At 43.9% G+C, this 26,301-nt stretch overlaps 1 protein-coding gene across 1 annotated transcript in view; it reads right to left on the minus strand.

The window, feature by feature from the left end:
* TBC1D9 (TBC1 domain family member 9) overlaps positions 1-26,301 on the minus strand; it is a 69,117-nt gene that overhangs the window by 21,212 nt on the left and 21,604 nt on the right. The window contains exons 2-10 of the mRNA XM_084856119.1: positions 25,041-25,151; positions 16,487-16,605; positions 15,591-15,819; positions 13,633-13,894; positions 12,236-12,443; positions 10,204-10,410; positions 5,091-5,261; positions 3,689-3,839; positions 1,925-2,139 (exon numbers count right to left, since the gene is read on the minus strand). Coding sequence (XP_084712245.1) covers positions 1,925-2,139; positions 3,689-3,839; positions 5,091-5,261; positions 10,204-10,410; positions 12,236-12,443; positions 13,633-13,894; positions 15,591-15,819; positions 16,487-16,605; positions 25,041-25,151 — 1,673 coding nt within the window. The remainder of the gene's footprint in view (positions 1-1,924; positions 2,140-3,688; positions 3,840-5,090; positions 5,262-10,203; positions 10,411-12,235; positions 12,444-13,632; positions 13,895-15,590; positions 15,820-16,486; positions 16,606-25,040; positions 25,152-26,301) is intronic.

Here is a 26,301-nt window from a genome sequence, read left to right on the forward strand (position 1 = left end):
GGGATACAACTTTTTACCTTTTAATGTTGATCTTGTACAGTAGATTGGAAAGCTTAAATCTTCCGTGATATTAATGTTTTACATTTTGGGGGAGCTGAATCCTTTAAAACTGCTGATATGTAGTAACACAATAGCTTCTTTGCCTTTTTCATGCACATAATCCAGCTTTTAAAACCCACAGCTGTTGATGTTGCAGCAAGGCTATCCACCACCCCAGTTTCATGTGGGCTAGCTACTTTCTTGCATATGAATCAGGACTTTCAGGATTATCCTGGAAAGTCTCAAATGGGGTAGGGAGCACACTTTTATTAACTAGATCAGAGGTGCACAGCATGCACCTCACCAAGCCCTTAATTGTGTCCCTCTGCCACCACCAAATTCCTTTCCCCAGCGATTCTGATCACTCTTTCCTCACTGGTAAAGCACCAGCAAGGAAAGAGCAATCTGTATCACAATCAGTGGGGAAAGGAGCAGAGAGAAGGTTCTCCACTCCCTCCCCCAGCAATCTGTATCAGGATTAGGGATGGGAAAATCAGCGAGTTTGAAGCGTGTTGAGATTCTCCTATTTTCACCTCTGAGTTCAGTTCGTCTCATTCCCATTCCTAAACACCAACTCTTTTTTTCCCTTTTCAACCAAAAAAGTGTGCATTTCAGTGTGCATTTTTAAAGTGCTGACCCAAAACGTGCATTTCCACCCGCCCCCAGATTAAAGCATGAAATTGTGCATTTTTTTAAATGTGCACTTTTTGAACATGACCACAAGTCTGGGAACAACTGTGCTCCCATTCACATTCATGCTTGGGTTTGTGAATGGGGCAAATTCAAAGTAAAAACGAACCCCAGCAAAAAGTTTATGTGCCCCTAATCAGGACTGCTGAATGGGTGAGTGTGTGTGTGTGTGCGTGTGTGTGTATGTGTAGCCCCCGACCAAGCATCACATGTGGGCTTCAGGGCCACAAAAGTTGTACACCCCTGATCTAGACAGAACACTAAGACAAGCCCCTTTAACTTCTGCCCCAAGCCCCAAACTAGCCCTTTCTTTCAGGTATCTGTGAAGTTCATTTTCATTATGCACTTTAGCATCATGTCTTCAGTTATCTTCAGGGTGTCCTAAAACCTTGCAAAACAATATACTAATCAGAGCTGGCACAAATAGCCCACGCAGCACTATTTATTTTTAGGGACTCCAGTACGCAAGGAATGAGGGCACAACTTTATTGGCTCTGAAGCACTGCCAGAGATCCAGGAGGAGCATAGCCTCTTGGGAATGCAAAATGTCTTGAGCTAGCTCGAATATGTAGGTAACAGCTGTTGCCTCACTGCAGCCCATCTTACTATGCAAAAGCTGTCAATACCAGTGAATTTCTTAACAAGAGACACTGGGGCTGTTCACACAACACACTCACACACACTCAGTGGTTGAGTGTGGGTTGTTTTGAACCGTGGGTTGTTTGTTGAACCATGGGTTATTGTGTTGTCTGAACACAGCCAGGGTGGCTTGTTAATCATGCAGTGTGGCTTATTTTTCTTGCACAAGCCACCTTGAGAACCCATGGTTTGTTGTTGGCTTGTTCAGGATGGTTAACAAGTTACAATGCATGGTTAACAAACCGCCCTGGCTGTGTTCAGACAACAAGATAACCCACCCTGTGGAAAATGTGCTACGTTCAGACAACACACTAACTCACAATTCAACAAACAACCACAGTTCAAAACCACCCATACTCCACCACCGAGTGTGGGTTAGCGTGTTGTGTGAACAGCCACACTGATGCTTAACTAGCCAGCATGCATCAGTTACATACTAAAAGCACAGATAACTATTTATTTTTAAAATCTGGCCTCAGTACCAACAATTCCATTCAACAAAAAATGCAGAAATGAGTGAAGGAATTGGGTTCTTAAAAAGAAAGGAGCTTGTTACCTGACAGTATCCTATGTTTGGATTTCTAAACGCATAAGCAGTTAGCACTCTCCTCAGGGCAGCAATACCCATCTCATTCTGGAATGCAGGATGTTCTGGGAGAGAGCGGTGTAAATCCCTCTCAATCTCTTCTGTGGCAAGGTTGTATTTCCCCATGGATTTCTCCACCAAGTCTTCATAATAGCCAGTGTGGGTGGCCATTTCATTAATAGCTCCTAACAATGCAAAAGAACAAATCGACACAAGAGAAAAGTAGGTTACAAATATAGGCCAGGATCCAAAACAGCTGCACAGCTAGTTCTGTATGCTGAAGGGGGCTTTGAGCTTCTTTTTTCATAAAGAGCAGGTCCCCAAGCCACTCTTTGGAAGCTTGGAGGATTTTTATGAACAATTCATAAGAATATAAGAAGAGCCATGCTGGATCAGCATTCTGTTTGCACAGGGGGCAACCAGCTGCCTACAGGGAAACCACAAGCAGGACATGAGTGCAGAAATATCCTCCCACCCATGTTCCCCAGCAACTGGTGTACATAGGTATACTGCCTCTGATACTGGAGGCAGCATGTAGCCATTGACTGCCTTCTCCTCCATGAATTTGTCCAATCCCCTTCAAAGCATCCAAAGCGGTGGCCATCACTACATCTTGTGGAAGTGAGCTCCATAGTTTAACTATGCGCTGTATGAATAAGTACTTCCTTTTATCTGTCCGAAGTGTCCCACCAATCAGCTCATGGGATAACCCCAGGTTCTAGTATGATGAGATAGGGAGAAAAATGTCTCCCTATCCACTTTCTCCACAGCATGCATAATTTTGGACACCTCTATGTTGTCTCCCCTTACTCTCATTTTTTCTAAGATAAACAATCCCAGATGTTGTAACCTTTTCTCATAGGGCAAATATAACATGGGGGATGTTGCTGTTCAATTTTTTTTTTAATCCCACTAGGCCTACCAAGCCCTTGGGTGTGCCTAATGTGGCTTTTTCGATCCCAGCCACTAATTACAAGAAGCAAGTTATGTTCTCACAAGACCTTCTGCCCTCAAGTTAACTGTCACTAGACCTTTGGTTTACCACAATCACTTCACTCACCTCTTCTTCTAAGATAAAGTTTGTTGGGCTGGGGCAAGCCTACTATGAGAGATTCAAGCTACTGTGTAAACACCTCCAAACAGATTCACACTAACTGGCGTGTGCTGTCATGTCTAAGTGAACAGAGTTGCATTTTCACGTCCCATGATGAACTGGGCTTGAGAAATTTGTATTCCCCTGATAGTTCCCCCAAAAGCTTACCCCAAGCCATAAGTCCCAGTGCTGGCTCTATGATGTTTTGGGGCCCTTCAGCTAGGTAGCCTCAGCTGAACCTCAGACTCTGACACCTCTTAGTTATTGATTTGTCCAGCAAAACATACCTTACCAATTCAGGCTGCAATCCTGAATGGGCTTATTATCATTGAGTTAGTTCCACTGAACTTAAGAGATACTTTTTGTGAGTACACACACTTGGGTCACCATCCTATACTCATTTGCCTGGGAGTAAGTCTCATTGAACCCAATGGGACTTACTTCTGAGTAGACACACATAGGATTGTGCTGTTAGAATTGCAGCTGACAGTCTCTATTTATCAGCAGACAGTCTCTATTTATCAGCAGTCAGTGTGTCCTTCAATATCTAGATCTTCTATAATGCATTCCACAGAAGAAATGGACCGCCTGGGAAACATCTGACTCAAAATCATAAAACTGTGTTATCTACTGATACCCACCTGACAGGAGCAGCCATAGTTCTCCTCTCATGATTTCAGGAATACCTTTTAGCACAAGGTCTCTTGTTTTCTCTGTACGATACATACAGATGCCTTGGCCATATTCAGCAAAATGAATCCTCCAAGCTTGTTCCTTCAAAAATTCTTTTGCCTTAAAAATAATGGAGGACATAATATAAAATACAGAGAACCCTCCCGCCCTAACTCTGACTGGATTCAGACATGCTGCAGCTCATTGTGGGTGAGCCACGGTGCCTGCGGGTGCAGGGTTGCATATGCAACCCCCATACGGGGGTTGTTGTGTCGTGCGAACCTGGCGAGCATGGGTTATGCAATGGTTAAGCAACCCTCACGTAACCCTAGAACAGACTGCGGGTTATTGAGGAATTTTAACCCTCGCATATCGCATGCTCACCAGGTTTGTATGACATGACAACCCCCAAGTGGGGGTTGTATATTCAAACTGGTGGCCGCACATGCTCTGCACACACTGAAGCCTCAATATGGCTAAATAACCCACAGTGGGTTGTCATGTCATGTGAACAAGCCCATCATGTAACAAATCCAGTAATGCATCCAGACATTATGAAAGATGAAGCCACCCCTCCAAAGTCATTGTATTCCTTAATTTTATTTTGCGGGAGGAGGGGTTTTACCTACTATTTTAGTAAAGTTTTCTCAGTATGCTCATTCCAACATCACATTTATTTGATGTTCTGACATCACTGTGTGTGTGTTTATGTGTGTGTGTGTGTGTGTGTGTGTGTGTATACACACACACAAATATATAACACATACATATATTTGGGGGGAAATTCCTGTTGGGATCGACTCTGGAAAAGTTACAAGCGATAACCATTCTGACAACAACAACAAAACTATTTTCCATATGTATGCATTTATTTAATCTATTTATTAGCCACCTTTCAAGACCCATAGCCCAAGGCAGTACATGGCCACAATGACTTTAAAGCCATCACGTGGTATCAAATTAGTTGCTCCTAATTTCTTGACAACAGGTTCTATACGGAAAATACCTGTATCTAAATAAATCAGAAGAGAACAAGAGAGATTTCCTATTGAACTGTGTAATGTGTTTTAAAGTTTTCAGTTGTTATGAAAATAAAATTCCTCATATTCCTCGTAATAAGCATTACACATGCTATTATTTCATGACACTGCCTTTTCACATGAACTGTGCAGACATCTTACTAGAAAACTTTATTTAATCAGGACAAGAAATATTTTTCCTGTACTAACTGTGCAGCCAGCCAACAACAAGACAAAGTCAAGACACTAATTAGGGTATAACTGATAATTCGTTTCTTTTAAAAATTCATGTAGCAAGCACTTTTGTAAGCCAGTTGAGAGAGAGAGAGAAAGAGAAAATGGCATGACCTACTAATTTAGGGTTGAATTCCTCTGGTGAACGTCGCCGATACATGGTCATTAGTGCTTGTGTTACAGTTGGGATGCTGTTACCATTCAGGTTAAACTGCCGCTCTCCATCTGCTTCAGAACCAAGGCTCCTTTGAGGGCTTGATGAAAGGATACTACTTGCCCTTGAATATAGCTGATGGGAAGGAGGGGAAAAAATTCCCATTATTTACAAACTGTTGAGGTGTGGGCAGGAAACTGGCATGGATAAAACTACTTGAACTGTGCTAACATGATGATGTTGTTAACTGCAGATCCGCAGAAAGGGCTTCTGAGCTTTTAATAGCTTGTGGCAGGAAGCACTTTGGCCTGTTTTGTTTCTGCTGTCACACTGCCCACCCTTCTCCTCAGCCAGATGTAGTGCTGAGCTCGGGTAATTCAAGCTACTGAGGATGGGAGAAGAAAAGGGCAGATGGACTGCAGCACTGCGACAGAAAAATCACTTTTGCCAAATGTATTCTGCCACGAAATCTCAAAGGCATGAGCCCAACCCCACCCCGCTTTGAGTCAGGTGTCTGCAGCCTTTTAATCCAAATTAGTGGCCTGCACAATGATTGCTTACAACGGTGGGTTCCTATTTAAAAAATCATTAAGAAACAAATAAGCTGCAGTAGATTTTAGGAGTGACGTTCTGGCACCAAAAATAAGCTCCAAGGAGCATTAATTCTTCCATTAAGGGGGCAATCCTATGCATGTTTAGGCAGATGCACAGGATTGCACCCTAAGTGAATGCTAATCCTCTCAGAAAATAACTTCTGAACATTTTCTACAGTACCCCACATTGCAATACTTCATCATGATAGTAGAACAGAAGTGGAAAGTTTTCAGTGAACAACTTAATACATTTTTAAATCGGCGCACTGGCATGGTTATTAAAAATTATATACCCAGGAGCATTCCAAATAGCTAAACCTAGAAGAGCAATAAAATTGCACTAGTCCTGCAGGGTATTGTGCTCCACTATGTAGCAATAGCAATATATTAACAGGGGTTTTTTTCTTTTTGGTTTTTATTAACAAGGAACATCAAACTGATGACAGTTCCAAGAAATGTAATTGATAAAAGTATGGGGCAAAGCAAATGTGCAGCACCTTTCCTATCAGCTTGTTGAGGGAAGTAATACTGCAGCGGGCCTCTTGTAGCTCTTTTGTAATTGTATCCTAGCAGTCTGGTGGCAATTCAGTGGTTGAGCCATTTGTGTCTCATGGTCTTGGGATAACATGAATTTCTTTAAAAAAAGTAAAGATGGGGATCATCCAGCAACCGAACTAGTTTAAGAGATTAACAAGGGGAAGCAGAAGTTCAAGGCAGAATGTCTGGCGGAGAAGCGAACAGCCTTACAACATCACAGTTGAGCCATCGATTTTTCATGACATAAAAAAAAAAGACATGGTGGCTGATTGTGAGCTGCCTAATTAGCATAATTACCCCCGCCAGGTGTGGGTTGTTGTGACATCCGAACCCAGTGAGGGTGGGTGGCTGGGGTGGTTTACAAACTACTCTGAAACCATTGTAAACCACCCCAGCCGCCCACCATTGCCAGGTTTGGATGTCATGATAACCCGTACCTGGTGAGGGTAATTATGCTAATTAGGCAGCTCATGACTGATACGTGCAGGGAGGGAAAATAAGCCACCATGGCTTATTTTCCCTCAGTGATCATGCAACCCTGCCCAGAGATTCTCTAGCCCAGCCTTTCCCAACCTGGTGCCTTCCAGAGCTTCTGGACTTCAACTTCCATCAGGCCCAGCAAGCCTGGGCAATGAACGGGAATGCTGAATACTATAGTCCAAAACGTCTGGAAGACACCAGGCTGGGAAAGGCTGACACAAATGGAATTGAGTTTATTTAGACCAAAAAGCAATCATATCAGTGGCACCCTAATTCTAAGCTTGGGAGAGCAAGGGGGAATTACTGGCATGGCCCAGGGCTTACTGGAACTCGAAACTGAATGAATTGTAACCAATTTACAGTGCTTCATTCTATAGCAGGCTTGCAGACCTCGTGACCTACAAGCCAAATGCAGCCCTGCCATGTGTTGTGGGCTGCCTGCTGCTTTCAGTGCCCCTGTGTTGTTGTTGTTTTTCCCAGTTCCGGGCAGAGGTCTGTTGAGCCCCTAGCGTTCTGCCACACATAACTGGTGGGCTAGATGGAACTTGGTGTGTCACAAACTGTGCAGACTCACGGCCATATTGAGCAAGAAGCAGGAACAGAAGGACCATTGACAGCTTACTGACCTTTTCAAGACTGTGAAAGTATTTATACTTTCAGCCTGTTGATAAATCAGACATGCTTAAACGTAGCACATGTCTAAAGACATATAATACAGTTAAAGAAGTCATCTGATTCAGAGAGGTGAGCTTTTAAATTGTGGCTCGCTGCCACAATTTTTAACATTCTGGCTACAAAGCCTAATTTGATTATTTGGCAAGGCAGTTACTAGGCTGGATCCAGATTTAGGCGCATGCAACTAGGCTGGGGACAGCAGACTTCCCTGCCTGCTCCTCCCCACAGCAGCTCCTCCAGCCCCCGAAATGCTACACACAGGGCTGAATGGGCGGAGCTGTGTTGCTTGCAGGGGAAATGTAGGGGATCCCCAAAGATCAGGCAAGGCACCTTCTGCAACCTAAAATCCATGTCTTAACATCTTTGGTTCAGGTAATGTCTCCATGCTAATTAGAATCCATTTGTAATATAAACAAAATGATTAATTATTGTAATTTTATGTGTTCTCCATCATGGTATTTTCTTCTGGGTTTTTCTGCCTTGTATTTCACTTGCAAGTTGGCAAACATTCAACAGTCAATTTTGCTGACGCCAGTATAAGGCAACTTTCCAGACAAGATGATATCTTCTGAATATAGATTTCCCCCCACATTTAACTTTAAAAGCAGGTGGTTTCTTTAAAAAGAAGCAACTTTGATTTTTGACTCATGGTTCTGAGATTCAAGGCTGTAGTTGCTGGAGAAAGATTCCCTGATCTCCACCATGCCAGGATGTGTATATGTCTGGAGTGGAGAACGAGAAAGAGTTGATCCAGACCTAACACCAGGACATGCCCAGGTTCGGACAATCACAGGGGTAGAAGAAACCATCGTGGTTTCTTCCCCGTATGACCGTAATTTGCATAATTATCCATGTGGCAGCACAGGTCGCTGTGTTGTCCAAACTTGGTGCGTGGCACGGTGGGGGATGGCATCATACCCACCCTACAACCCACAACTTGCAGTAGGGGTTGTAGAGTGGGTATGAAGCCACCGCCTCTGTGCCAGGTTCACACGACACAGAAACCTGTGCTGCTGCATGGGTAATTATGCAAATTACAGTTGCACGTGCAGGGGTGGGGGGAGAAGCTACAATGCCTTCTTTTATCCCTGTGATCATCCGAACCCGCCCCCCGCAACTTGGTGTTTGTAGTTATGTGCCCGAGCATCAGGCTTTTCTGTTCCTTTGTCCCCTCCCAAGCAGCAATTCCCTCCTTCCCCTCCTGGTTTGAGGCAAACCATAGTTTGCTATTTCATCCAACATGTCACAAACCATGGTATGAGCTTCCCTGCAAACCAAGACTGTAAAGCAGTGTTTGATTCTGGTTTTCAGGGCATATACAAAGCATAGTTTTGTGATTTGGATAAAATAACAAAACTATGGTTTGCCTCAAACCAGAAAAGGAAGGAGAGACTTGCCATGTCTGAGGGGACAAGAAAGAGGGAGGGGGAAGTGTGCAAGCCTGAGGATCCTTGAAAGGTTGTTCTTGTAGGTCCAAACCATAGTTCGGTGTTATGACTGTGCCAAACCACAGTAACCAACAGTTCCTTCCCTCTCTGTATACCATCCCCTTGATGAACTGGGAGTGCTGGAAAGGCAAGTTCATTTTCCAGGAGCCTTTTGCTTCTGCACCACTTTCCCATAACAACTTAGTTTAGACTAGAACATACTAGAGAGTTATGGGTCCCTTTTCTATTCCGTTTCTTTCATATGCCTTGCCTTTAGCCCTGGGCCAAAAATAAATAGCCAAATCATGATCCGACCATTGTGAATGGGGTCACATCCTCTATCTCCACCTCTCCTCATGCATTTGGATTTCTTCCATCCCTTCCTAGTCTGAGCAGACTGTGGCTTGCCACAAGGTCTGAACTGGGCAAAATGTAGTTTATCTAAACCATTGTTCAGCAAACTATGGTTTCTCCAAACCTGAGAGGGAATCAGGGGAGGAAGAACGAATTGCATGAGCCTGAAGTCCAAACCCCATGATTTAGCCATTACATCTCAACTGGGGCAGTATTATCAGCTAAGGAGTCTTTTTTTTTTTTTTTGCCGAGTCTTAAGACATGTCCACAGAGGCTTTGCCCATGTGGCTTATTTGGCCCTGCAGCGCTACACAAGTAGTGCAGAAGCAAATACCCAACCAAACTACAGGTTAAATTGAGCTCAGTCCTGGACCCTTGGACACAGAACATGAGAAACAGGAAAGTTCTTCTGACTGCGCACAATGTGCATTTTTTCCATGACTGAACAGCCACAGCTATTCCCCAAGTCATCTGGTATTAGATAACAGGGATTCTGGAACAAAGCATAATTTAGGAGCTCTGAAACCTCTCATTTTAGAAATTAAGGCTTTGTGGGATGGCAAGGGGCTTGGATGCAGTGAATTGGCACACCTGCTACTTACATGTCACAGAGCAAAGTAAAACATTCAGAGAAGTACAAGATACAGAACTCCATTTCCTCTTAGTTAATATCTCAGAAATGCATGAGCAGCTTTCTCCTTGATGTACAAGTTTTCCATGTCCAGGGAAACAATCCTACAATGTCATACCGCTAACACAATTACATTGCACTAGCATTAGGGACCTCTAATGCAACACCAATAGTGTTAGCAACAAGTTTTCTAATTTGCATTAGAGGTATGACACCACAAGATACAGCCCTTTGATATGGCAGCATTTTGGCAAACATCTGCTTTACAAATATTAACCTTTACCCCACATTTCTTACTTGGGACCAGCAATTCATAATTATATAATCAAGTTAAACAGAAATGTACTTCAGTGACAGAAAAGATTCTGGTATCTACCCACCTCATCATCCGAGCTATTGTAACTACCAGAAATCTCTTTCTCTGAGTAGATTTTGGAAGTAGTTTGCTGGAGGAAGTCAGAAATTCTCTGCACCAGAAAGTCTCTGTCTTTTAAATTGGCAAAGAGAAATGTCATGCGGTTTTTGGTGCTGATAGATAATGGGCTGGGTAATACACTAGAGCTGTCTGCCTTTTCTACAATAGTCACCTAAGGGTGGGGGAGGAGAGAACCAAAGAAAACAAAGAAACACACACAAAGGTCATATTTCTTCAGAATTTGGCAATGGCACTATTTTAATCTGTTGCCTATATAAATATCCATTTTATTTGCTGATGATTTCCTTTGACACACTCACAGCAATAAGGCTGAACACCTTATAAACTATAGCCCTCCACAGGCGATAACATGTGAAGAGAGGAACGCTCCAGTTCTGCCTGCTCCATCATCGCATCTGTCACCTTGTATACATGTAGTGCAACGGTCTGAAGGGGAGCACCTTCTGTATCTGTGGAGGCATTCCACATGGTTAAGAACCCTGATCTTCCACAGATACAGGAGGTGCTCCTTTTCAGACTGTCACCCTACGTGCATACCTTGGACCTTACGTAAAACATGTGCCCTACCCATGAGTTATGATGATCCTACTCTTAGAGAGCAATCCTATGGCCCCTAGACAGCATCTGGGGGGCCATAGGATTGTTTGGTTTCCTGGCTCCAAGGTCTGAGACAGGGCTCTGACTCCAGAGCCAGGAAACCGTGCTCCCTGCCCTCTCGCCCTCCCCTCATGGCCGGCACAGACAGAACCGTGCTGACTACCTCTCTGTGCTTGGAAAACAGAGGGTGGAGACAGGGGAAAGGGGGAGTTCCAAGGGGCGGGGAGGGGACTGGGGCACCTGTGGTATGCCATTTCCTATGGCCACCCCAGCCTCCTTCCCTCCCCATCTGAGGCACTGCTGTTAGACAGGTGAAATCACCCGTCTAGCAGAAATGCAGGGCGGCTGGAGCACAGAGGCAACCATCGCCTCTGCTGTCCTCCCACCCTGCACTGGGTATTTGGCAGCCTCTGACTTTGGAGGCTGCTGACTATCTACATAGGACTGCACCCTTAATGTCTTCACATTGGCTCTTGCACAATTAATACACACACACACATACACACACACACACACACACACTCTGTGTATAATTATGATACTTTTATTTCATGAACAGTGAATTAAAGTGAAATGAAATAAATAAGTGAAAGTAAGTTGAAAGACCCCTTCTCAAGAGCATGAAGAAAATCTCTTAAGATCTTTAAACCACTGCTTTCAGATAGTTTATCAGAAGTAATAAAAATTGCATTAGGCTCTTCAGGATAATAGAGTTTCAATTTACAGAGGCTTTAGTTTCAGTTTACACAGAGTTTTTTAATTTAACGATCTATGGTCAAGCATTAGTACAGGGTTTTAATGTTTCATTAGCTGAAAGGGATAATTTGTTTTTTCATTTAACATCCTGTTAAGTTGTATTCAAAGATCACAAGCTGTGTCTCGGTTACTTGAATTATATTTTCTCAATCTTCTCCCCAACTAGACTCATCTTATCATTTTTTAAAATACTAGTTAAATCTGTCCATACAAAAGAGCCACATTAACAATGTATATTCCAATTGAACAGGGAAAGCATTCTTGAACTTGTTTATTTTCCTCTTCCTGCCAAACCCCCTTTTCCTTTTCTATTACCCCCTTTTCCTTTTCTATTATGTTAATAGGCTGTACACCATTAAGGTATGGACTCATCTGTTCTACTATTTATACAGTATACAGTAGGAAGGTGTATTTTGGAGGAGAAGGAGGAGGACCACCAAAATGTAGAGATCCTCATGGTTGAAAGAGAGAGAATACCAATTTTCTGTTAATTATATAAATTCTATGATGAACATGAAAATAAAGTTCTGGAGTTCAGTGCTGAGATGCTACCTGGAAGCTAAGAAGAAATCAATGAACTTGACTTACATAGTATGATAAAAATGGCCAGATTTTATACGAACCTCTCGAAGTGGGATAATGAGGCTGCACAAGTTTTCTTCCTTGCTAGTGAAACAGATATAATTCGTAGACACAAACATCTGACCCAAAATGTGCATTTTGTTAAATGGAGTCCACAGAGTACAATCCGTATGTCCATCAAGTTTTTCATTCTTTGGAAGCCGGAACAAGGCACGGTACCTTTCACTTTTTGCTCTGGCATCAAGATCCCTGAGGAGAGTGTTTCAAAGTTTGAACGTTCATTTTCAAATTCAGCACATATATCTCCACACAGATCAGATAAATGTGCACTGCATTTTGTTGTTTGCACAACAGTTCACAACCATGAACAGCATAGTAGGAAATAATTTTCTATGGGAGAATACTTTTGTAGCATTCCCTATGTATATATGCTGCATTTATAATAACATGCTTTACATCAACCTTGTAAATTAGCTTGGGAGGGGAAAGAGCTACTACTTTAAAGGCGCAATCCTAAGCATGTTTAGACAGAAAAAAGTCCTATAATTCCCAGCATTCCCCAGCCAGCCATGGCTGGCTGGGGAATGCTGGGAATTGTAGAACATTTTTTTCTGTTTAAACATATGTAGGATTGCACCCTAAAAATGGTTTTACTTGCCTGCTTTTTACTCCTAAGAAGGGGTGACGGAGGCTATCAGTAGCTGCTCGTCATGATGTGGTATAATATTATTGGTAGAACTCCATAACTGTACATGTAGCTTTACACAGTAACATAAACAAGAGGACAGGTCCCAAGCCCAAAGAGTTTGCAACCAAAATGGCTTACATTCTAAATTTCAATAGTGTGGAAGACAATAAAGGGAGGGGAAGGAAATATAGGTAACGAAAGATATAGCAGTGGCAGGTAAGGCAGCTCACTGCAGAGCAATCAAGGAGGGGGTGTTCCCACTCTTACCTGCAGGCACCAGGAGACAGCGGTTAAGTCAAGGGGCATCTCAGCCACCACAGCACAAGCATGCCGATGCCCATGAAGTGGAGTGGAGGTTGGTGGTTCTGATGTCGGGTGTGTGTGTGTGTGTGAATCCATGCCAGATTTCAGTCAGAACCAGTCCAAACTCTAAAGGAGCTATCCAGGGTGCTTTGCACCTGAATAGCCACTGGAAGGTGGCTATTCAATCAGCAACTGTGTTGATGCGGCCTCTACCTCCTAGCACTTACAGGGAAGGGCAGGAATTTCCCGCCCACCTTAATTGCACCACAGTGGCAGCCGGTAGTTTTGACTATCAAACCACGTCACCGGCCACCCCTTGAAAGTTGAACATGAGCAAAAACAGTTACACCTGCTAAGCATTAGTTTCAGCTGGGCATTTCACTACAAATTTCACAAAGGTTTTGAAATTAAAGAGCTACACGTCAAGATGCTGACTTTGAAACCTACCGTTTTAGTGCAGACACTTTTTTGGGGGACTTCTTTTTAAGCCTGGGTAGTGACCTGTCTTGCTCAAAGCCTTCGTTGTCCAAGAGCTGCCTCATGGCTATGTTGGCAAGTTGTTCCATGAGTTTAAACGTTTCACTGATGTTGAGGAATACCGAGAAGAAATGCTGACTGGACCTTGTGCTAACCTTGATCACATCAGGTAAAAGCAGAGTGGCGTTCTTCTCAAGCTGGGTAATGTCAACCCACCGGATGACTAGCTTGGCTGATGAGAAGAAATAAAGGTTCAGCCGAAACAAGATCACTCAGTGGTTTCAAATCTAAAAATCAATGACGATTAAAGATCAAGAGCCTTATCATAACTGTACCCACCATACACCATACAATTCCCTTGTTTCAGCACTTTACAGTGCAATCCTAGGCATGTTTGCTCAGAAGTGAGTCTCATGGCCTTTAATGGAGCTTGCTTCCTAGGGCAGTGGTCAGCACCACAGCATCTGCGGCATCCACAAAGACCCCCAAGTGTGCCTGCCACACCCCTGCCCCCTTCCCTACCCCCATGCACCTTCCCCACCATGCCCCCTTGGGATTTCCTCCTCCCCCTCCCTGCTGCTTCTGCCACCTACCTCCGCACTCACCTCAGCAGCCCCTAACAAGGCAGCAGGAACTTGGTGGATCGGGAGACTTCTGCTGCCCTTTCATCTCCCGATCTTCTGAATTCTTGCTTCCTTGTTAGGGCTGCAGAGGTGAACGCGGAGGGAGGTGGCAGAAGCGGGGGTGGGGGGAAGAGAAACTCGAGATAGGCAGGAAAAGGGGTGGGCAGGAAAAGACACGGGAACTCACAACATTTTGTGATCCCCCCCCTTGGCAATTTGTGGTGGTACCTGGGACACTTTTTCAAAATGTCAGATGTGCCCACAGGCCCAAAAGGTCTGCCTACCCTGCCCTAGTACCAGTTGCTGAGCACAAACGAGACGGGTTGGCCATCACCTTCACGCCTTGTCCGTAGGCTTCCTGGAGGCATGTGGCTGGACTACTGAAGTTGAAGATGTGCTTGTGTTCTTTAATCAATATACCAGCCACCTCTCTTTACACACAACGTACACCAAAAATCAAGCCTTTTTGTAGTCAGAGTCCATACTTTAGTTACAGAAAAGCAAAGTTTGAGACACACATTAAAGCAATACTAAGGCCTTGTGTGGTTACTTCATACACACTAGGTTAAAATAAACAGGAACAGTTAGAGCTCACAATTAGCTCAGGCGCTAGGAATGTTTGTTATTAGCCTAGTGGTAGGATGATGTTGGTGAGCCAACTGCTAGTCAGGCAAGGTTCAATTAATCATATTGTTCTGCAATTTAAAGCAGTAAACTTCTTAGAAAATGACCATGCAAATGATGAATACTGTGTGCATGTGTGCACCTGAATCACAACTTACCTGCACTGAGGCAGAAACTAAATTTATATACCATATTATTAACTAAATAAGAATGAGCTCTTTTTGCTACTTGACAAATACAGCTTTGTTATGTGCAGCTTCTTCAGTCCATCAGGCCATTTTTTCCTCCACTCACCATCCACAAAGTTGCATCTGCTATGGCATTTCTTTTACACTGCCAACTTTCAAGAGCACACTCTGCCCGCTCCCCGTAGAACTCTGGCATGATATGTTACTGCTGCAGCACCAACCCTAATGCCAACATGCCTCAGATTGCCATGGAACTGACATGTGGGCCACGCTTAAAATGAATGGGCAACACTCATTGGAGGAACAAAACATAGCTTAGTGCACAGTTGCCAACCCTTGCACTACATCAACTGAAGACTGAAACCATGTGGGAAGACAGGACACTTTCTAGGTATCTGTGCGCACTCTTCTACATCATCAGTCTTCAAACACTCTCTTTTTCTTTTGTACCAGGATAAAACTGCTAATAAATACAGAAGCTGCTCATACATACCTTCCCGTCCCATGAGAAAGGAATAGAAACATAGGTGGTTAATGCTGAGATACATCCAACCCTGACGTGGGACCTTCCCTTTCCAGTAACTGCAAGAGTAGTAATTCACCAGCTTTTCTTCCTCGGGCATCCCAAACAGTTTGTGGAACTTCACGATGGCTTCCTTAAACTTTTCAGTGTCATCATCTTCCCTGATACCATTGATTTTGTTATATTCTGCAATGATGCCCTGAAAGACCACACAGGAGTTTGGCCACCCCAAAAGTATCTGTGCACTTTGTGTTTACATTCCAGCATTGACGTACACAACACACATACACTTTTAACAGATGGACCAACTTACCAAAACAGTGTAGAGAAGAACACTGTGACATAAAGCCTCAATAGCTAACTTTAACCCACCCAGGATGTCATAGAAGCTTTTGGGTAGAGAAATTGGGGAATTCATATGGGCAAGATGCAAAGAGCCTCACAACTAGTTTCACTCTGCCAAAAAGGCTTTAGTCTTAGCGTTTCTCAAATAGCAGCACCCCAAGCTGCATGGCAACCCTGCTGTTGTAAACTGATTTCAAGCATATTTGTGATATTGTTGGTGTATATGTGTGTCTGCCGTTACAAGATAAAAATTCAGAAATCCCACTGGGCTAGCAGTAGCCCCTGACATGTGCCTGAAGTAGCTCTTTAGATCTCACCTTATCTACATAATTTGACAAGACTGATGTGGCTGTTTACACTGGTATATGCTTCCTCAAACTAGTCAGACCACATTGTCACCGGAAACAGTGCTTTCCTAAAAACAGAAGTACACAAACCAGCAAATCAGGTATAAAGGACAAATTTACATAGTTTTTCCTAGTCACACAGATAATGAACATTGCTGACAATACATGTATTACCTGTATTTTTCCTCTGACAAATGTGTTTATGTCATTTTCATTTTCAAAGATAGAAAGAGTTTGTAGTAAATTCTGTTCAAGCCATTCCCAGTGCTCAGTTATTTCTTTCCTTGAACAACCTACAACAAAAACAAAATAAATTACAGAGGATAGCTGTAACTTGTTCATCGTGTAGCACACACACAAAATGCTTAATAGATTTGGTATAGACATGAACATGTGCTTTACAGGTGATCACCAAGAAAGGTGCAAAGAAGAGCACATTGTGAATTTAAAGCAAACCAGCACAGAAGAGTACTTTCATTCAAAAGAACACTTCAGATGCAGTGGGAAATCATAGCATCCTGCTACATGAATGGCACATAGTGCTGAGCTTGTATGCTCCCCTCACCTTCTCTTTCACACACTAGAGGAAATGATTGGAAGGATCTGATTCCCATTTTAAACAAACCACACTTTCCCATGATGGTCAGACTCAGGGAACCGGTTTGCTTAAAGTATAGTTTCAGAACAAGCTGTCATCTGAAACTATGGTTTAATCCTGGCATGTTCTTGCTAACCAGTATTTAAACAAACCACATTTTCTTGAGTTTGGATGTCATGGGGAACAGTGGTTTATTGAAAACTGGAAGAGAAAGCCTGCAATTTCCTTCTTATGGGCATGAAAGAGGAGAGGGGAGAGGGACAGAAAGAAGCCTCAGGCTTGCAACAACTTGCTCACATAGCAGGCAACCATGGTTTCCCATTACATCTGAATTGAGCCTATGTGACTTGCAGATTATTAGACTACAGTCTATAAATCTTTTGTCTGACTATTCCAGACTATTCTTTTGTCTGAAGACTGGATGTTCTGGTTATTTTAAAGACTTGGTTACCTCTGAAAAGAAGAGTTAATAATTCAGAGGCACTCTTAGAGAGAAATCCTATGGTCCCTGGGCAAGCATCCCAGGGAACATAGGACGGCTTGGATTCCTCTCTCCAAAGTCAGAGATGGTAGTCCGACCACAGGGGTGAGGGGATACTCAGAGATTCAAGCCCTGCTCCCTTGCAGCCCACATGAAGAGAACCATGCTGGCTGCCCTGCCAAGGTTCGAAAATCAGCCTTGGAGAGGGGGAAAAGGGGGCATTCTGATGGCTGGAGAGGAGAGTGGAGTGGAGGGGCCAGGATATCATTTATCCAGAGGCTCCTCCAGCCTCTTCTCCTCCCCCTCCGAAGTGCCCTTGCTAGTTGGGTCGAAAACCCCATCTAGCGAACAAAAGCAAAGATCAGTGGACAGGGAGGCAAAGATGGCCTCCACCCCTCCTACGTAGGAATCTCAGGAGCCTCTGAGTTCAGGGGCTTCTGAGCAGTGAGGGCACAATGCATAGGGCTGTGCCCTCAGGGGACAATGCAGAAATCCAGGACTTTATTCTTGTAGGAATTTGGCAGCATTGCCCCCAAATCAAAAGCGAACACAGAAGTTTATGCTCTTTTAGACAGTACAGAAAAGAATTGTTTTGCAAGGAAGGGAGGAGTGAAATGTCTGCTATTATCATCTCCATAATGCAGATGGGGAGGATGAGAGAGAGAGTGGATTATATAGTACAGCATTCTTATTTGTACATTGCAGATTGGGAGTGGATTGAGACAGGGTGGTTTACAAAACCCCTGCTCTAACCATCTGCATGCAGATGCATTGCACTCTTACTAGGATACAAGAGATCTATGGAGATTCCATATAACACCAGAAATTGGAGGCAGTATATTCCTCTAATCATAGTTTTAACCTTTATGCCTCCATGCTAATTATCGTTATACAAACACACAGCCAACAGCTCAGGAACAATTGTTTTAAAAAGGAAGTTAAGGCTACTCATGCACAATCCTTGATGAGAAAGAGAGAGCCTGGAAAGGAACAATGTTATATTAATTGATCTCTCAATATCAGTAAATATACAGGGGTACAATCCAGTCTATTGTAATCAGTGGGACTTAAGTGCTTAACTTCAGCTGGATCATGTCCATAAATTATATTATACTCCTGAATTAATAAAAATGATACGATACATATTCTATAAATCATTGAAGATCTTGTTACAATAGGGTCAGAAAAGGCATGAGAATATGCAGTGTGCAAATCAGTTATTTCCTATCCACTAAACTACAGAGCTAACACAGTGGAATTGCACCCATAAACATATCTCTGACATTGTTCTGCTGATGAGGAATGAGATCATTTTGTGTAGCTTGGGGGGGGGGGAGCTTGCATTTCTGCTCTGCGCTTTGAACACAAATCATTTCTGAGAGCCTACATAATTTAAACAACAGCAGCAAAAGCTCATATGTGATCATCATATTCGGCTTTACGTGAGATTACTGTATGAAAATGTTTAAGTCCAGATGTGGCTTTGAAGGCAGACTTATTCTTCCTGTAGCTTTTATACACCTACAGAGACCCATAACGTAACATATAGGTATAACACTTAAATTAACATCACTAGAGAGATGCAGGTGTTTTTTTAATGGTTTGCCTTCTGCTGATCAATATGTTGTTTCTACACCATCACTGTCTCTGCTCTGCAATAATCTTTTAAATTACATTTGTGTTATGCACCATTATAGTTGAAGTTCCATTTCAGCATTTCTAAATATCAATACTACTGTCAGTTAAAACCTTCATTTTGGCATTCTGATGAGCAAGCAGACTTATTCAAATTTGTTTAATTCATAAGAATTTGTCTAGAATAATTTGTCTGGATTTTCTTCCTCAGTGCAGAAGATTTTCCAGACTGTTTACAATGCTAGAAACTGAACAGAAACCCACAACACAAACTAGTCAGATTCACCTTAACATAGAGGTAAATATTATGAACTTAGACTGGTCTTTGGTGAAGCATTCACTTAAGGACAACCTGATGTATTAAAGGGAGACCATTTCAAATATTTTCCAAGAAAAGTGTAGCTATCACACAGTGGCTTAAATCTGTGAAACTGCTTCACAGATCTGGAGCTGGATCAAGATTTACACCAGAACAACTGCATTAATGGAAGCATATCCCACTCCATCCTTCCTATGGCAGCCTCTCCAGCCTCCCTTAAAATGCTACACAGAGAGTTGGAGCAGCCTGTTGAATGGAGTGAGCTGGGGAGATTGGGCAGAGGATTCCCAAAAATCAGGTGGAGGGACCTTTTGCGAGTGCATCCCTCCCTCTCGCAGAAGGTCCCTTTCTCTTGTAGAAGATCCTGGATCCAACCCCTGGTGTCAGGATGTAGTTTCACATCATATCAAGCTTGCAATGGGAAAAAAGATAGGCATTTCATCTTAGCTCCCACCTATAACTATGCAGGAAGCTAGCCCTCATGAAAAGCTGATGTAAAAAAGCAAATAATTTGTAATTATTTATACTATGAGAGAAACTAAGTTCCAGGATGCACACTTGAATATTTTTATTGTAAAAGCCCTGAAATCCTATGCATTTGAACTTCGGAGTAAAGCAGTGCGACTTGTTTTTAAACAATTTCTATTTGATAATAAATGGGGTAAAATATCTTTTGAACGAATTAATGAATGTGCAAGCAAGGAAGCATAGGAGCTTGACAGATATTAAAAATAAGACAATTTAAACTGCTCAAAATTGATCTTAAAGGCAATTAAGCATGTGAACAAATCATCACCGCAGGTACAAATATACAATAAAGCAAGTTCAAAGAGTTTCCCAAAAGGCATACACTGACTTAATAAAAAATACCTGTTTGTTTGTTTTCACTAAGGACGAAATACTGTGCCTTACATATTCTAATGAAAAATCCACCGGCAAGCTTTACTATGTACTCAGAGGAGGAAAAAAATACCGATTTCATTACTTTACTTACGGGTGTGGTTACATTTTCTAAAAAAACAAAGCTTTCTCCTTTCTCCTCCCTCCACAAAAAAGCTTTTATATGGCTTGTGGAGATATCCCAGTTAGTTACAAGAAAGAGAGACTGTACACAGCTCTGAAATCTAGTGTGATGAAAGGTGGCAGGTAAGTGTTTAAAATACATTCATACATCTATGCATTCTGCACCAGTGCTAACAACTGTTTGGCAAACCCTGTTTAACTGGGGAAGGAGGACCAGCCAGCAGCTGCACCGGGTGGATCCTGAGCCTGCTTCTGCCCCCGCCCACAGGTACTTAAGGCGGGGCTGCCAGAGGCTGCTCGGGAAGGAGCCTGGGGAAGGAGGACCAGCCAGCAGCTGCACTGGGTGGAGCCTGAGCCTGCTTCTGCCCCTGCCCACAGGTACTTAAGGCGGGGCTGCCAGAGGCAGCACCTTGGCGTCGTGCCAAGTGCAACGCTAAGTGTGCACTTAGCGTCACACTTGGAGTCGCGTAGGATCTGCAGACCTACCCACCTGCCTCTCCGGAAACACCAGCAGCCACAGATACCAGCAGCAAATAGCAGCAGCAGAGGGCAGCAGCTTTAAAGACAAGGGGAAGGGGCAAATGTGGACTATCTGCTCCTTCTTAATTGCTGTTCTCTTTTATCTCTTTTATATTCTTTTAAACTGTTGTGCATTTTATATCCTAACATTTTAATATGTGCCTGGGAGGACTATTGGGCAACTCAGGGGGTGGGGGAGGTGCCACCATAACTGTGGTCACGGGCAGGGGGAGGTATGGCGTTGGGGGATTAACAGGCCAGCTGAGGGGAAGAGGGGCTAGACACCTTACAGCTGTCCCCTCTTCTGGTTCTTCCCCCAACCTAATGGTTCCTGGCAGCCTTACCAGTCTGCCCTCGGGTCTGGTGCTGCTGCTGCTGAATGCCAGGTCGGCCCAAAATAAGACCTCCCTCATCCATGATTTGATTGTGGATGAGGGGATTGACCTGGCATGTATTACTGAGACCTGGGTGGGGGAACTGGGGTCACTCTCTCCCAGCTGCGCCCTCCTGGGTACTCAGTGCAGCACCAACACCGACTCGAGGGTCGGGGACGGGGGTTGCCGTGGTCTATAGGAATTCAATCTCCCTCTCTAGACTTCCTGCTCATTCGAGTGCAGATCTTGAGTGTTTGTACCTTGTGTTGGGTACCCGGGACAGATTAGGGATTCTGTTGGTGTACCGCCCACCCCGCTGCCCATCAGACTCCCTGCCTGAGCTGACGGAGGTGGTCTCGGACTTGGTGTTGAGGACCCCCAGGATGATGGTCCTGGGGGATCTCAACTTCCATGCTGAGGCCGTTGTATCCAGGGCGGCTCAGGACTTCATGGCCGCCATGACAACCATGGGGCTGTCCCAACATGTCATCGGCCCAGCACATATAAAAGGACACACGCTTGATCTGGTTTTCTCGACTGGACAGGTGGATGGTGATCTGAAAGTGGAGGAATTAACACCTGTCCCTTTGTCATGGTCAGATCACTTCCTGCTGAGGTTTAGACTCCTGGTGGCCTTTCCCCTCTGCAAGGGTGGGGGACCTATTAAAATGGTCCGCCCCTGGAGATTAATGGATTCTGATGGATTCCAGAGGGCTCAGGGGGATTTTCCTGCTGGTATGGCTGGTGCTCCTGTCGAAGCCCTGGTCGCTCTGTGGAATGCAGAGATGACTCGGGCGGTTGACCCGATCGCGCCCAAGCGCCCTCTCCCTCTGAGCAGAGCCCGGCCAGCTCCTTGGTATACACCTGAGCTGAGGGCAATGATGCAAGAGGGGAGATGGCTAGAACGCAGGTGGAGGAAAACTCGTGCTGAGTCTGACCGAACACAGGTAAGAGCCCACTATCGAGCCTACTCTGTGGCGGTGAGGGTGGCAAAGAGGCAGTTCTTTTCCACCAACACTGCATCTTCTCAGTGTCGTCTAGCGGAGCTTTTCCGAGTGGTTCGCGGCCTGTTACATTCTGGGCCAGGGAGAGAGATGGTGGAACCCTCGGTAGCACGCTGTGACAAGTTTGCGTGGCACTTTGAGGATAAAGTCGCTCAGATTCGTCATGAATTGGACACCACCATTAATGCAGTTCCATTGGTAGAGGCGTTCAGAGCACCGTCTGGTCCAGTTTTATTGGATGAGTTTCAGTTACTGAGGCCTGAGGATGCGGACAAGGTGCTTGGCCAAGTCTGATTGACCACTTGTGTGCTTGACCCTTGCCCTTCATGGCTTATTAAATCAAACAAGGAGGGGTTGTCTGGCTGGGTCCAGGAGGTTGTAAATTCCTCCTTGAGAGAGGGAGTTGTGCCTTCCGCTTTAAAAGAGGCAGTAATTAGACCACTCCTGAAAAAGCCTAACCTGGACCCAGAGGATGTTAACAATTATAGGCCAGTGGCCAACATCCCCTTCCTGGGCCAGATGCTTGAGCGGGTGGTTGTAGGACAGCTCCAGGCACTGTTGAATGAAACGGATTATCTAGATCCATTTCAATCGGGCTTCAGGCCTGGTTTTGGAACGGGAACTGCCTTGGTCGCCCTGTGGGATGACCTCTGCCGGGAGAGGGACAGGGGGAGTATGACCCTGTTGATTCTCCTGGACCTCTCAGCGGCTTTCGATACCATCGACCATGGTATCCTTCTGGATAGGTTGTCTGGGTTGGGAGTTGGAGGCACTGCACTACAGTGGTTCCGCTCCTACTTGGATGGCCGATTCCAGGAGGTGGTGCTGGGGGATTATTGCTCTGTGCCATGGCAATTGTGCCATGGGGTTCCACAGGGCTCTATTTTATCCCCCATGCTGTTTAACATCTACATGAAACCGCTGGGGGAGGTTATCTGGAGGTGTGGGCTGAGGTGCCATCAATATGCGGATGACACCCAGCTCTACCTCTTTCTCATCAAACCCAGGTGAGGCAGTGGCTGTTCTGAACCAGTGCCTGGGCACGGTAATGGACTGGATGAGGGCTAATAAACTGAAACTCAATCCAGACAAGACGGAGGTACTGTTAGTGGGTGGTTCATCTGCCTGGCTAGGTGATATTTCAACCTGTTCTGGAGGGGGTTGCACTCCCCCTAAAGGATCAGGTTCGTAGTTTGGGGGTGCTCTTGGATCCAGAACTGTCACTTGAGGCACAGGTGAACTCAGTGGCACAGAGCACTTTTTATCAGCTTAGGCTGGTATACCAATTACACCCTTATCTGGACAGAGATAGCCTAGCTACAGTTATCCATGCTCTGATAACTTCTCATCTGGATTACTGCAATGCGTTATACGTGGGGCTGCCTTTGAAAACGGTCCGGAAACTTCAGCTGGTCCAAAATAGGGCAGCAAGATTGTTAACAGGGACTGGCCTGCGAGCTCATATTACGCCAGTACTTTTCCAGCTGCACTGGCTGCCAGTCCATTTCCGGGCCCGATTCAAAGTGCTGGTGTTAACATTTAAAGCCCTTAACAGCTTGGGGCCAGGTTACCTGAAGGATCGCCTCCCATATGTGCCTGCCCGAACCTTAAGATCATCCTCAGTGGCCCTTCTCCGTGAGCCCCTACCAAAGGAAGTGAGGCGGGTGGCTACTAGGAGGAGGGCTTTTTTTGTTGTGGCACCCCGGCTCTGGAATGAGCTCCCTAGTGAGGTTCGCCTGGCGCCTACATTGTACTCCTTTCGGCGCAAGGTGAAGACCTTTTTATTTTCCCAGGCATTTTAGCATTTTAGCTTTCTAAATTTTTATCTTTGTTGTTTTAAATCTGTATTTTAAACTCCTGTACTGCTGCTAGGTTTTATTGTGGTTGTATTGTTATATTGTGGTTTTAATGTTCTATATATTTTAAATAGTTTTATTGTGTGTTGTTTGGTTTTAATTTTTGTGAACCGCCCAGAGAGCTTCGGCTATTGGGCGGTATAGAAATTAAATAAATAAATAAATCTAACCAAGGTTAAAATTAATTACGATTACTCTTAGTGCAGATACTCTGCTACACCGTAGTTAATGCTAACAAGGGAAAGGAGGGGAAAATTTGCATGGAAGAGGAAACAGGAAGGCGTACATTATTATGGCTCATTCACAGACATCCCTCAGAATGACTTCACTAGTTTGCAACAGCCTACAATACAACACAATAGTTGCAATGCCGCATTATAAAACTAAAACTTGGTGGGATTAAATGGCCTTCAGATCCTTTTCAATCTGAGAACTATAGGATCCTACCTAAGACTAAGTCTACAAGGAGACTAATATTTTTAAAATTCATTCCACATAAGCTGCATACTCTCTTCCACTCAAGTCCAAAGTCACTGCATAGCATGTGTTCCTATGAGCTACATGGAACATGGGCATTCTCAGTGGTGGCCCCCATTTGTGGAACTCCCTCCCAGGAGAGATGCAATTAGCCCCCAACTGTAACGTCTTTAAAACATAAGTTAAAGACCTCTCTATTTACACAAATATTTGTTTCCTGGTTCATTTGTTTTGGCATTTTTAGGTTAGATTATTGTTTTTGTATTGTAATTGTTTTAGTGTGACAGCATGATCGTATGGTTGTTTTATTGGTACTTGTTTTATTAATATCGTAAGCCACTTCGTGCTCTTTTTGGAGGAAAGGTGGAATATAAGAATTCTAAGTAAATGAATAAAACATTCTATCCTCCAGCAAACTTCAAATCACAGTTTACATACTTACCACAAGCAATAGTCCAGTATATCATAGAATCTGGAGCCTGGTATAGGATGCGATATGGCGCTACCCTTGCACTTGAATCTAGCACAACATCAAGAGTTCCCACAAGGAGACCTGGAGAAAAAGAAATTCCATGGTGAACAGAGCTGATATCTTGCAACGGACATAAAAACCTGAAGCATAACAGAACATTCCAACCAAGAAAAGGTTGACAACGCAGAAAAAGATGTATTTAAATTGAGAGCAACAGCATGTACAGTGATTTGATTGTTGTCCTTGGATGTGGCTGCTCTCAAGCTAAAATGCTGCTCTAAACCCTTTGGAAGAGTACAAATGCAGCATATGAAGTATGCCTGGGCTTGTTTTATTGAACAAGGTACATAGAATAAGAGGCAAGTTTGAACAGGTCCACATTAATTTTCCAGTGATGAATGTTCCTCCTTTATGGGGAGGGACCATCACTCAGCAGTAGAGCACATGCCTTGCAAGCAGAAGGTCCCAGGTTCAATCCACAGCATCTCCAGTTAGAAAGAGGTGCTGTGTATATAGCAGATGAAAGAGTTCTGCCCGAGACGATGCAGAGCCTCTTTCAGAGTAGACAATACTGGGCTAGAAAGGACCAAAAAAAGGATGGTATCTGATATAAAGTGGCTTATGTTCCTAACTCTGCACATTATTTCAGAAAGTTTCTATATCACTTTTCATTAAAAAAAATCCCAAAGTGGTTCACAAGATAAAATCATGATACAATGCCATAAAACCAATCAATAAAAAAGCAATACAACAATAACATGTCTCATTAAAATCAGCAAGGGTAGCTAGCAATGCTAACCATCAAGGATTGTGAATTCTGAGCCAGTGCTGAGATAACCATTTCCCTTTCCTATAATACCTAATGCATTTGAATTAGAAGACACCATATGTGTACTTTTAATTGTAGTGCACTGGATCCAAAGATACTCTTCTGCACACAGAAAAGTGTTCTCCCATCCATGGAAGTGCTGTTTTATAGCAAGTGCCTGAGTACTGCATGAGAAAAAGGAAACTAAGATGCTCCCTTAAGTGGAAGCATGAGAACTGCTATAGAATCTATGATGATGGTGATGATAATGATGATGGTGAACTGTATGCACCCTTCTGCACGTGCAGCATTTCTGGAACAGTGGTAGCAGCTATTTTCCTTCTGCACACCATTCTTCAGCTCCAACCTGAAGAATGAAAAGGTTCCCTTTCTTTATATTGTTCAGACTCATGGGTTGACTTG

This window comes from Heloderma suspectum, chromosome 5 (genome assembly GCF_057233095.1).
Source record: "Heloderma suspectum isolate Gila_16-S chromosome 5, 16-S_ref, whole genome shotgun sequence".
Taxonomy (NCBI): domain Eukaryota; kingdom Metazoa; phylum Chordata; class Lepidosauria; order Squamata; family Helodermatidae; genus Heloderma; species Heloderma suspectum.